The sequence below is a fragment of the Phascolarctos cinereus genome, unplaced genomic scaffold, assembly GCF_003287225.1.
Source record: "Phascolarctos cinereus isolate Bilbo 61053 unplaced genomic scaffold, phaCin_HiC Scaffold_4;HRSCAF=312, whole genome shotgun sequence".
NCBI classification, from domain to species: Eukaryota; Metazoa; Chordata; class Mammalia; order Diprotodontia; family Phascolarctidae; genus Phascolarctos; species Phascolarctos cinereus.
The window spans coordinates 312005984-312018708 of NW_027555847.1; the positions used below are offsets into that span (position 1 = coordinate 312005984).

At 37.1% G+C, this 12725-nt stretch overlaps 1 protein-coding gene across 5 annotated transcripts in view; it reads left to right on the forward strand.

Moving 5' to 3' along the window:
- Nucleotides 1–12169, forward strand: part of OCLN (occludin) — a 61687-nt gene extending 49518 nt beyond the window's left edge. For all 5 annotated transcript variants that reach the window (XM_020998464.2, XM_020998466.2, XM_020998468.2 and 2 more), the window contains 3 exons: nt 1285–1456; nt 2011–2052; nt 4991–12169. In XM_020998464.2, the coding sequence (XP_020854123.1) occupies nt 1285–1456; nt 2011–2052; nt 4991–5092 (316 nt within the window). In that variant the 3' untranslated portion in view covers nt 5093–12169. The remainder of the gene's footprint in view (nt 1–1284; nt 1457–2010; nt 2053–4990) is intronic.
- The last annotated feature ends 556 nt before the right edge of the window (nt 12170–12725 follow it).

Below are 12725 nucleotides of genomic sequence, written 5' to 3' on the forward strand. Positions count from 1 at the left end.
AGGATGTGATGCTTTCTTTGTGGTAAGGTGGTAATCCTGGGTTCTCAAAGGCTTTGCCAGCATAGCACAGCATAGCCTTTAGAAACTGAAAGGCTTCTAGTACAGAGTTGATGACAGCTTCTATGTCTGTCATCACAAGAATATAAGAGCTTACAAGCAGAAATTGATGACCCTAAGTTTGGAGAAGCCCGTAACTAGTCTGGCTACAGAGAGGTAAATTTTGGGTCCAAAAACATCATTAGAAATAACATCTTGAAGATTAGACACTAGGTCATAGAGGAATTATGGTATATACCTGTTGATGAAATCACAGCTCTTGAAGCCTTGAAGTAAGCATTTAAGTAAGAAAAGACATACGTGTAAGGCCTTCCCAGCTGCCTGCCACTAAGTAGAGCAGATGCTACTAGACTGAAATATCTTTGAGTTGACCCATGGCTGTTAGCCCAGTTCAGAATGGCTCATCACCAGGCTGACCACAAGGTGAAAAATTATTCAGCTACAAACTCTTGAAGATCATCTGTTAAGCTATAGGGAATGAGGGAAGGAATAAGCTTCTATATCATGCCTGCTATGTGCCAGGCACTGTGCTAAGTGCTTTTTACAAATGTGACTTCATTTGATACTGTGACAGCAGCTCTACAAGGACTGTTATTATCCCCATTTTGTTGAGAAAACTGAGGCAAGCTGAGGTTAAGTGACTTGCCCAGGGTCACACAGCTAGTAGGTGTTTAAGGCCAGATTTAAACTCAAGTCTTCCCAACTCCAGACCCAAAGTTCTATCCATTGCTTCACCAGTTGCATCTAGACAAGTTATGGAGAGGTTGCAGTAGGTGGAAGAGGAAACTTACGCTGGTCCTTCTTATAGTGAAGAAAGGTTACATAGTCTTGAGGGTCCAGCAAATTCTTTTAATTTAACTTAGGGGTAGCTATAGATGGAAGAACCAATAAGGAACCCATTCTTCATAACTGAACCTCATCTTAATGTTCTTTGGGCAGCTAGGTGGTCAAGTGGGTAGATCACTGGGCTTGGAATCAGGAAGACTTATCTTCCTGACTTCAAATCCTGCCTCAGACGCTTACTAGCTGTGTGACACTGGGCAAGTCACTTAACTCTATTTGCCTCAATTTCCTTATCTGTAAAATGTTCTGGAGAAGGAAATGGCAAGCCACTCCTGTATCTTTGCCAAGAAAATCCCTAATGGGATCACAAAGAATTGGACACAACTGAAAAATGATTGAACAGCAACAAAGATAGATAACAGGTTTTCTCACCTTCATATTTAGGGAGTACCCACCGATAACTTCAGACCAGCAGAGACAGCTTTATAAGAAAAACTTTGACACTGGCCTACAGGAATACAAGAGCCTACAAGCAGAAATTGATGAAATCAACAAAGAGCTGTCCCACCTGGATAAAGAACTAGATGATTATCAAGAAGAAAGTGAGGAATACATGGTAAGTTTCCAGAGAATAAAAACCCCTTCACAACAACCAGGGGAAATAAAGACTAGTTTGATAACGAACAGAATAAATTCTGAATGAGTTGTATGGTATCAGTAACATTTATCTTCATGTCCTAGAAAAACCACTATTGATCTTGTATTCATCCAGTCTAAAACTTTGGGAACCTTTATTTTACCTTGACAAACAGTCTGAGCCTTGGATTTGGAAAAACTCATGATTCCATTTAAAAATAGAATTATGCTGTAGACTTTAATGTAGACACCATTCCCTAGCCTCGTATGAAGTCTTTCTAAAACGTAAAAGGGGCTGTTGGAATTAATAAAGGGAGCAGAAATTTGTCTATTGTATCATTTTAGCTTCTCTTTGCCTATATGGATGACATCTATGAAATGTCATTAAATAACATGGTACTGTCTTTTTTTTTCTTTCAAACATAATTCAAGGTTTTAAGCCTCAGAGTAAATTAGAGGGCTTGAGGATAATTATAATTATGCTTAAGATAAATGCCACAATAAACATGCATTTGCTGTATTTCTCCTTAATAGGCTGCTGCTGATGAATATAATCGACTAAAGGAAGTGAAAGCAGTAAGTTTTATCAGTTCCAAAACTCCTTAATTTCTCTATGATCTGTTCTTTTCAAAAATTTAATGAAGTGAACATTTATGAAGTGTCTATTATGTACAAAGCACTGTCAGATCTTGAGGATGATACACAAGATAAATTGTATAGCATCCCAGTCCTCAAGCAGTTTGTAGTTTAGTGGGGATGATTTTTTTTTAAATGTGCATATTAGCAATAGCATATGGTAAACCCTTTTCCTGATGACTGTGCAGTGGAATGTAAGATTTGGAAGCTTCTTCAGAACTGGGGCAGAAGCTTCAAGTAGAGGGTGAGCGTCAGTCTTTTCAGCACTAGTCTATGTCATTTTGGAAGAGCTTATAATAATATTAATCGTACGGTATTGCTGTTACTGTATACAGTATTTTTCTGGTTCTATTCATTTTGTCTTGCATCAGTTCATCTAAGTTTTTCCAGGTTTTTCTGAGAACTAAATGTTGTTTTACCATTTTCTCCACTATCTTGGATTTCTGTCCCCTCTTTCCCATTTATATTCTGCCCTTTCCAGCTCAAAGACCATTCACTGTGGAAGCAAAAACATAGGCAAAAGTTAATTGAGAGTTGAGCTTTCTTTTTTTTAAATTTAATTAATTTTTTTTAAATTTTATTTTGGAGACAGTGGAGGTTTAAGTGACTGGCCCAGGGTCACACAGCTAGCTAGTAAGTGTCTGAGGTTGGATTTGAGCTTAGGGCCAGTGCTGTATCCACTGCATCACCTAGCTGCCCAAAGGTTGAGCTTTCATTTATTCCTGTCCTGCTAGAATAACCCAATCCCAATTATTTTCCTCTTTTCCTGAGCAGAGCCTTAAAAATACAATTTTTGTTGTTCTTGAGAGGAAATTATGTGATAGAGAGTTGGCCTAATAGCTAAGAAGAAATGGCTTTAAGTCCCATTTGTGACATATACTGACCATGTGATCCTAGGTACTTAGCCTGTCAGGGCTCTAGCACATTGATGTCAAACTCAAATAGAAATGGAGACAATTATACATCAAGATCCCTGAGGGCTACATATTGACTTAGGAAACCATATATTAACATCACATCCTATTGTATTTTTATTTTTGTTAAATCTTCCCTGATTGCATTTTAAATTGGTTTGGGCAGCACTAGGAAATTGTGTATTATCTGACACCTCCACTCTAGCATACATACTGTCTGAAACTATTACATTGTAGAGAAGGTGCCAACTTGTATTATTTAGAAGCAGTTTGCTCGTGTGGGGGTTGCCTGTATGAAAGGAATCCTTCCTATTCCATTGTTGTTCCTAGTATTTATTGCCTTCAATATCAACTGATGAAATTCTTAGAAGACTATGTGTGACATTTTTTTTTATTCATCCTCACTTATTTACCCCTTTTTGATTCTTGATATATTTTTGAACCCATTTGGATGAGATACAACATGGCATAGTAGATAGATCTCTGGACTTGGAGTTAAGAGGTCTTGGGGTTGAATCTAGTATCGCACATTTACCAGTTGTGTGCTCCTTGAGAAGTCATTGCCTTTTCTGAAACTCAGTTTCCTCATCTGTAAAATGGTGATAATATCTTTAGCATTTACATCATAGAGTGGATGTGAAGTCCAGTGAGTTGTCGTATAAGACATCAAGTTCTTTGAGCAATTTTTTTCCCTTTCTCTCTTTTGATTATATTTGTCAGAGTCTAGGCACATATGGCATATTGACCCCTGTTAAATATGTTCCATCCCTTTTAAGAATCCACTATTCCTAAACTGTGGTGCAGAAATCCAAATCCTGTGGCTCCAAATCTCAGGCACCATCTTTTCACTCAACAGTTGACTTCTGAAATCTGCTCATCTTTGAATTCCTTACCTTCAGCGAACAGTAGTGATGAAATTTTACCTACCTTATCCCCTTTTCAAGGATGTTCATTTTTCTTTCCCATGACTTTCAAATCTTTAGAAACATATTCTAGGTTCTTTCGGCTGGTTTCATTTGTTCTCACATGAATCATCAGACGTGGTTGTCACCATTAACAATTTTTGGCAGTGTAGATGACCAAGAAAGACAACAGACATCTTATTCCTGACTGTCAATTATAACTCCAGATATTCATTGTATTCATTGTTTCCTCTTCCCTTCTTTTCCTGTCTTTTTTTTTCTTTTTCTTTTTTTTCTTTTTGGTGAGGCAGTTGGGGTTAAGTGACTTGCCCAGGGTCACACAGCTAGTGTCAAGTGTCTGAGGTCAGATTTGAACTCAGGTCCTCCTGACTCCAAGGCTGGAGCTCTATCCACTTAGCTGGCCCACTGTCTCATTTTTCTAATGTCCACCCTTTTAAGAAAATGAGACTCACCCTCTTTATGTATAAATCTTTTTTTTCCCTTTTGTTTTCTACCTAAAACACTTCTGGCTTTTGTTTTTTTTTTCTCCAAGCATCACTTTGTTGTCTCTGATAGCCTGGAGAGTGAAACCGTATCCCTCCAGCCCTTTTTCCTTTCAGGCAGAGACCCACTTGAACTTCGTTTTCTTTTGTTTTGTTTTGTTTTGCTTTTAGGCAGTTGGGGTTAAGTGACTTGCCCAGAGTCATTAGTTGATAGATTTAAGCAGCCCTACCCTGATAATATAGCACCCATAGTCTCTATAGTCAACTATAAAGTTGAAAGGTGAAGGAAGAGTTTCTTATTTCTCTAGAATGGAGATAATTAACACTTATCTTTAGTTAAAATTTCCATGTTAGAATTGACAGATTCTTACTAGAACATTTAAGGTGTTTTTGTCTCTTTTTTAAAAAAGTTTTTCAGTGTTTAAAATAAAAGAGAAAATGTATAACCTTATTTGCCCATTAGAGCTATTTATCTTATAATGTGGGATCTGTAAAAAGAGAACTGACAGAAAATATTGGGATAATTTTTCTCTAATTCTTTCTTTCTCTTTTTTTTTAGTCTGCAGATTACAAGAATAAGAAGAGATATTGTAAGCAGCTGAAAAGCAAATTGTCTCATATCAAAAAGATGGTTGCAGATTATGATAGACAAAAAACATAAAGTCAGTGACCAGAAGGTTTGAGAGACTATGAAGTATATCCTTGCCTTCTCTGCAAATGACTTAACCAATGTTATCTGAAGACAAAATATCTCTGGAGTGTAATCAATGAGAAGATACCTTTGTGACCTTTATAAAGTTTTGGTAGCTAAAACTAATTTTCAATAGCATCAGTGTTGATACTTTCTATAATGCTTTTTGGTAACTTACCACATTTTGACCTTAACGGTTTTAGTCTTTTAAATTTGGGTACTAGTCTTAAGGACCAAATGTGTGTTGAAGATTTAAGCCTTAATGAGTGCTTCATATGTCACCAGTGCTATGACTTACACTCCAGTGTCCTTTGTCTTCTCAACTGAATGTGTAACCTCATTAGAAAGCTCTCTCCTCAATAGAGTTGCTACTGTTCTAGCTCACACTTGAGGTGAACTCGGTATAGAAACTCTGAATATATTAAAAATGCCTTAAATATATTCCTGTCTACTATGTATGCTGCATTCTAAACCACAGCCCCATTGATTTCTTCTTAATGGCTTCAAAATTGTTTGTAGTGGGAGTGAACTATTTTCCTCAGCTGATGCAATGTAACCAAAATTATGCAAAAATACCATGTTTATGAAATTTTAAAAGTGTATATATTTTACTTTTTTAATCAGGGCATTTAGACTAATGATGACGTAGGTTAGAATTTCTGTCATATATTTTTGAATGACTGACTTTCACCTGTTATGGTTTACACTCTTTTTTTTAACCAAGTAAATATTCTGTATAATAAAACATAAATTACTTTTGTAATACGGTTATAACTTGAACTATATCTTACTGGAACTTCCCAGCCCTTTATGTAGTTTTATTGATGAATCAACCTGGTTAATTAACAACACCACACCCTTTTTTGATATTATGTGAGTGCTGATGCCATGTGGAAAAACCTTACATATTCAATGGTAGTAATTCTGGCAGTAGCAGTGTGAAGAGGTCTATTCACACTATGTTGGTTGTTGATTATGCTGATTGTTAGGTTGCTGAGTTTTTGGATATAGACCACAGATTTATGTGAAAACTGGAGATAACATGGCAGTTCATGTAATAGAGATTTCCAGTGGTATCATTAAGTCTAAGTGTGTTCCATTTGTTAAGTTATGAGTAGTCAAATAAATTTAGCTTAACTAGGGCTGACTGCTGTTCATCTTAACCATTGTTTAGAAATGCTTTTATAGAGAAAAAAAAGCCTATAGTGTGCTTTTATAAAATTATCCTACGACTGTTAAATATTCAGCTTTAGTCTTTAGTGCATTCAAGACACTTACCAAATATGACATACTAACGATAATGATGAAGTATCATTTCCAAAGACATGAGTCATTGGTTAAAGGATGAGTGTATCCTGTTATATTGGTTATTGAATTAATTTCTTCAAATTGAAGAAATTTATATTTTTGTGAGTGCTATATACATGAAAAAGCATAGTCCATTAACCTCAAAGAACAGTATATTCATACCTTTAACTTTCACTAATTAAAAGGTATTACTGTATTGGATATGGGATTGAGTTTTACTTCTTGAATTCATTTTTACTTTTTCTTTATGGGTTTTTCAAAAATACACTTGTTTGACATCATGTGGTATAATACATACTGAGTTTTAAAAGTGGATTTTCTTAGTCCTATAATTAGTTTTATTTTCGTTGTTTAGTCTTTTTCTACTTATGTCTGACTCTTTGTGCCCCTCACCCCCCCTTTTTTTTTTGTTTGAGGTGGGCTTGGCAAAAATAGTGGAGTGGTTTGCCATTTCCTTCTTCAGCTCGTTTACAGATGAGGAAACTTCAGTAAACAAGATTAAGTGATTTGCTCAGAGTCACACAGCTAGTAAGTGTCTGAGGCCAGATTTAAACCCAGGGAAATGAGTTTTCCTGATTCTAGGCCAGGTACTTCATCCACCATGCCACCTAGCTGCCCCTACATAGGAATTATAAAGATAAAACAACACTGAAATGAAGATATGAGAAGGCACCCCCAACCTACCCCTTTGTGAAAGGGGGGGGTCTACAGGTTTCATATTTTGCATACATTTTCAGAGTTTTCAACATACTGATTAGTTGTGCTGACTTTTTCCGCCTCTGAAAAATTTGTCAGATGGCTCTCTTGGGAGGGAGAGGGGGAAGAGAAACATGAGATAAATATGGTGATGTAAAAAAAAAATCAAAAAACCCTTTTTTTTCCCCCATTAAGTGGAGTCCCTAGACTGTATATAAGGATCCTTGCTCCCTGCATATTGACTTAGAAAACCACATATTAACATTATGTTTTATTGTTAGGTGGTTTTTTTTTTAATTAAATATTTCCCAATTATTTTTAAATCTGGTTCAGGATCACTCTTAGTGTGTTGCAGCCCCATATTTGCAATTTTACACTATTGTAGTCATTGTGTATATGTATAGAGCGCATTTTAATCTCAAATGAATCTTCATACCCCCCTGGCCTTGTTCATGACCTTCCTTTCATAGAAGTCTTCCCATGACTCTGAATTCTTTACATTTGCCATTTCTGATAGTACACCCATGTAGCATTACATTCCTATACCAGAGTTTGTTCTGCTATTAACTAGAGTGCTGGACCTGTAGTTTATCCACTGTTCCACTTAGCTACCCCCTCAACAAACCTAGTTAACATATGAATGGTTTGATGGTATGTGGAAGGCTCATTCTCCTCAGTTCAAATCCAGCCTCAGATACTAGCTGTGTCATGTTTGCCTCAGTTTCCTCCCCTATAAAATGAGCTGGAGAAGAAAAGGGCAAACCACTCCCAGTATCTTTGCTAAGAAAACCCCTAATGTTGTCAAGAAAAGTGGATACACCTGAACAAAAGTTTCCCTGAGCTGCCCTTTTCTGTTCGTTACAAGAAATGGCTTGCTGTTCAGGTGGGGAAAGCAGTTTTTGGAAATTTTTTGGTAAAACAAAAAGATAATCAAGAGTGTTTTTTTAAAAGAACTATTCTTTTCCTTTGATTATTTAGGGGAATAATTTAACTATTGGGGAATAGTTCTTGGTATTTTATTATTGTCATTTCCCTAAATATCTTGGATATCACATTCATTAAAAATATTTTATATGAAGACTTTCCTCCCAATTCATCAATTTCTTGTTATATTTATTTTATTTGTATAAAAACTTTTAGTTTTATGGAGTCAAAATTGCCTTTTTTTCTTCTATACTCTCAGGTAACAGTTTTACTCATTAGCCATAGTTGTGCAAGCTACTTCCTTTCAAAAACCTACAACCCAAGTTAGAATTACTTCTGCAAATGACTGTAGCATCAGTGTGCTAACCCTCATCATTTCAAACTAGGAGTTCTGTTTAGAATATAAATTAATTGCACAAAATGGTATTTTAGAATATTGTATGTTTTGGTTTATTTGACTTTTTGTTAACTAAGCTAGTCCAACATAACAAGGATAGGGCCAGCGTAAACAGTGAACTCTTGTTTATTTGAATTTATGATCAGACTAATCCATAATCCAGAATTACAGATGATGATCTTTTCACTTGGGGATGAACTTTTTACATTTCTATTTAAATAAACTTATAGCCAACACTTAAGAGAAAACAGTGCAGCCACACTTGAAATAAAGAGTAAGTTCCTTATAAAGAAAAGATTTCTTATGGAAGCTTCCTGCTGAATTCTTTCCTGAATACTTCTCTGTTCTTGGGGAGAGGTGTCTTTCATCCTTGACCCATGCAAAGCGTTAATGGATCTAAACTTTCATCTAGAAGGCTTCTGTTCAGTTAAGTCATAGCATCTCAGTACTGGACTGACCCTGGGATCTAGCATTCCTAGAATGGACAATGTTCATTTCCCACTTGGGAGTCACGAGACTAATGTTGCTAATCTTAGTACCTGGTACTTCCACTAAAAGTAGCACATTTTAATCTCAAATGAATCTTCATACCCCCCTGGCCTTGTTCCTGACTTTATGGACTTCAAAACCTTGCCTCTACTGCTGTCTCATCCTTGAAATTCATTCCATCAATACCTGGGGCCTCCTTATCCTGAAACATCCTACCATCCCTGTGGTCTTCTCATCCTGGAAGCTACCTCTGCCAGGCTTCCACTTCCTCCCAGTGGCAAGTTCCTCCTAGAGCTCCATTTTGTGAAGAGGCTCAGACCAGACACCCCATTTCCCTTCTGGCCCTGACTGACGTGATGGGTTTCAAAACCTAATGTCTACTGTTGTCTTATCTTGAACTTTCTTCGGCACCTGGGGCCTCCTGGCCCACACACATCAAACCACTTTTACAGAGTATTTACCCTGGAATAACCCTCTGCAAAGCTCACCCCCATTCTACCATGTGTGAATTCCTCCTGTAGCTTGTGGCCCGCTGACCTTTTACTTCCTAGTTCTGTTCCTCATTTCATTTCTGCCCCCTTTTGTATGTTGTCTTTTTCCATTAGAATGCAGACTCATTGAGGGCAGGAGTCTTTTTTTGCTTGTATTTGTATTCTCAGCCCTTAGCGCTGTGTTAACCCTAAATTTATAGTAAGCACTATACTGTTTCCTTTCTTTTCTTCCTCACAATAGCCATGTAGAACTGTCTCAATTTTACAGATGAGGAAACCAGCCCAGAGCATCTTTGGCTGTTCTGAGAGAGTTCGGGACCAGAATAAGAAACTTGATAGTTCTATAGTGCTCTTCCCCATTGATTACCTCTGGAGAACAATTATAAGCACCTCATTTTGGGAGGGACATGGAGCCCCAAGAGAGCAACTACAATGGTGAGGGTATCAGAGACCATGTCTTATGAGAACTGTGTGAGAAATTAATATTTCTCTCATATTTAATAGCTAATTATTGTATTAGGACCTAGGTTTTTCCCCATTGCTACTTCCTCATCCAGAAATCACCCTGTTCAGGGAGATTTACCCTGACCAAGATCTAGTCAGAGAATAAAAGAAATTCTGAATATGGGCTAATGCATGTGTTCCTGCTCATTGTGTTGCTCAGGTCCCTGGAAAATATTGATTCTCTCTGTTATCAAGAGAGGTGATTCAGAAATTGATGACCACAATTTGAGTGACTTGAGTCACGGATCCCAGGATAGCCCACCTCTCATTTTATTAACCAATATGAGTTAAGTAGGCACCCCTCAGGAACACTTCCTCTTGGAAGGTCATATAAACTGTGACCCCACTGCCATTAGTGATCTTTGGTCTGAGAAAGACAGCCAAATAACCATCCTTTTATTAATAATCTGCTGGCAGGGACAGAGCATCAGCCCTGGAGTCAGGAGGACCTGAGTTCAAATGTGTCTCAGACCAGACACTTGACACTTACTAGCAAGTCACTTAACCCCAATAGCCTTGCAAAAAAACAAAGAAAAACAAACAAAAATAATCTGGGGCTTTATTAATTAAATGATTAAATATCCCAGAAATTATGTCTCTTGAACCTTTTTAAACATCACAACTAGTTGAAGGAGTAAAGATGAAAAAGACAAAAGTACAGTGAGGCTCTAATAATTGTCTTCATAGGTGAAGGGCTCTCATGTAGAAAGGGATTATACTTGCTCTTTTTGGCATTGGGAGGCAGAATAAAGAATAGCCTGTGGAAGTTTCAGAAAGGCTTAGGTTTGATGGATTTCAGGATCAGGAGGAAAGAAAACTGCATCAGAAATCATCTAGCAAATGCCAAGCGTTTTACTAATAAAATGAAATTCCAGAGAGGTTGAATCTCTTGCCAAAGGTCATTCAAGTTCTACGTGGAAGAGACAGGAATCCTAACCCAGGTCTTTTACTTAAAATCCAGTAATTTATTATTATTGCTCCATCCTTAGTAACATGGAATGTACAAAGGTACGATTCCCCTTCATTGGAAGTCTTCAGGCAGAGACTGGATGACTGTCACTTGTTGACCATATTGTAGAAGTGTTTTTTCGTCAAGTACAGGTTGGACTTAGATGGTTTTTTGAGGTTAGTTCTTACTCTGAAATCCCCTAACCTCAGAGGCTATCTAATTCAACTGATCTCCAAGAAACAATCCTCAATATATACCATCATGAGTGTTCTTTTTCAGCTAGTTTCCCTACAACCTATCAACATGGAAGAATTTCTTAAGTTATTTTTGTTAATTTGGTTGTATATATGATATTTTGCATATGATAATTTCAACAGATTTTTATTAAGCACTGATTATGTGCAGGGTTTTGGGGAACAGTACTTCCCTACTTCAAGAGACAATGTAATAGAGGGGATATGAGATTTGCACAAATGAAACATGGTACAGGTACTTTGTTGAGGGCAAAGTCCAGGGACTGGAACATTTCACCAGAATGCCAAAAGGGTCCATGACACCAAAAAGTCCCAGTTGTGAATTACAAATTCTTATCAGAATAGGGTTTTTAAATATATAAAATACATGGGATTACAAAGGAAATCAATCATGTTGAAATACAGATATCAAACTATTTAAAAAACCAATATTACCCACCCGAAGTTTACAATCCCTGGTCTATATAGTCTTAATAAGAAGTAGAGGTAGGACATGGTTTTTCTCTTTTGTTCTGATTCTTCTTTCACAACATAACTAATGTGGAAATATTTGTAATATAATTGTATACGTATGCCTATGTCAGATTACAGGTCATCTTGGAGACGGGAGGAAAAGGAGGAGAAAAAATTTAGAACTCAAAATTATATAAAAGTGAATGTTGAAAGCTAAAAATAATTCAAAAAAGAAGTAGAGGTAAGAAAGACTGCTTTCAATTGGGGCTATCATGGAAGATTTCATGGAGGAAGTGGCATCTGAGCTGTGTCATGAAGGAAGAGAGATTTCAATCGATCCTATTGGCATCCTGCTTCCAATCTCTACCCTCTTAGATCTGTCTTATCAAAATAATCACAGATTGCACCATGTCATTCCCATGTTATAGGAAGCTTTCCTTTTGTATATGGGTTGGACTTTCAAGATCCCTTCTAACTTAAATTCTATGATTGTATGATTGTATTTTTTTTTCTCTTTGTATCCAGTCCAAGGCAAGATGCCTTACATATAATGAGGGCTTAATAAATATGTGTTGAATTGTGCTTTTTTGTTTTTGTTCTTTGGTTTTAGGCAATGGGGTTAAGTGACTTGCCCAGGGTCACACAGCTAGTAAGTGTTATGTGTCTGAGGCTGGATTTGAACTCAGGTCCTCCTGAATCCAGGGCCAGTGCTCCCTCCACTGCACCACCTAGCTGCCCCAATATGTGTTGAATTGAATTGTTGAACAGGCAGAGATGATGGAGAATTCATTTTGGGTATTGGAGATGGTGAGCAAATAAGCATGCCTATGCACAGAACTGGTGGACTGTGATGATGTGGTTGGTGTCTGATTGTAAAGAGCCTTCAAATGACAGATGACAAAGTTCCTGTCTTCATTTTATAGGTGATAGGGAGTATGCCTATGAAGATTTTATAATAACATGGAGATAGACATGGAGATTATTTTGAGAGTGACTAGATGTTGGGAATGAGGAAGAAGGAAAAGTCAAAGGTGACTGAGTGTTCAAGCCATATAACTAGGAAGATGGTGAAGCCATTAACCAGTCAACAAGCCTTCATTAAGCATTTACAATGTACCAGGCACAGTACCAAGTGCTG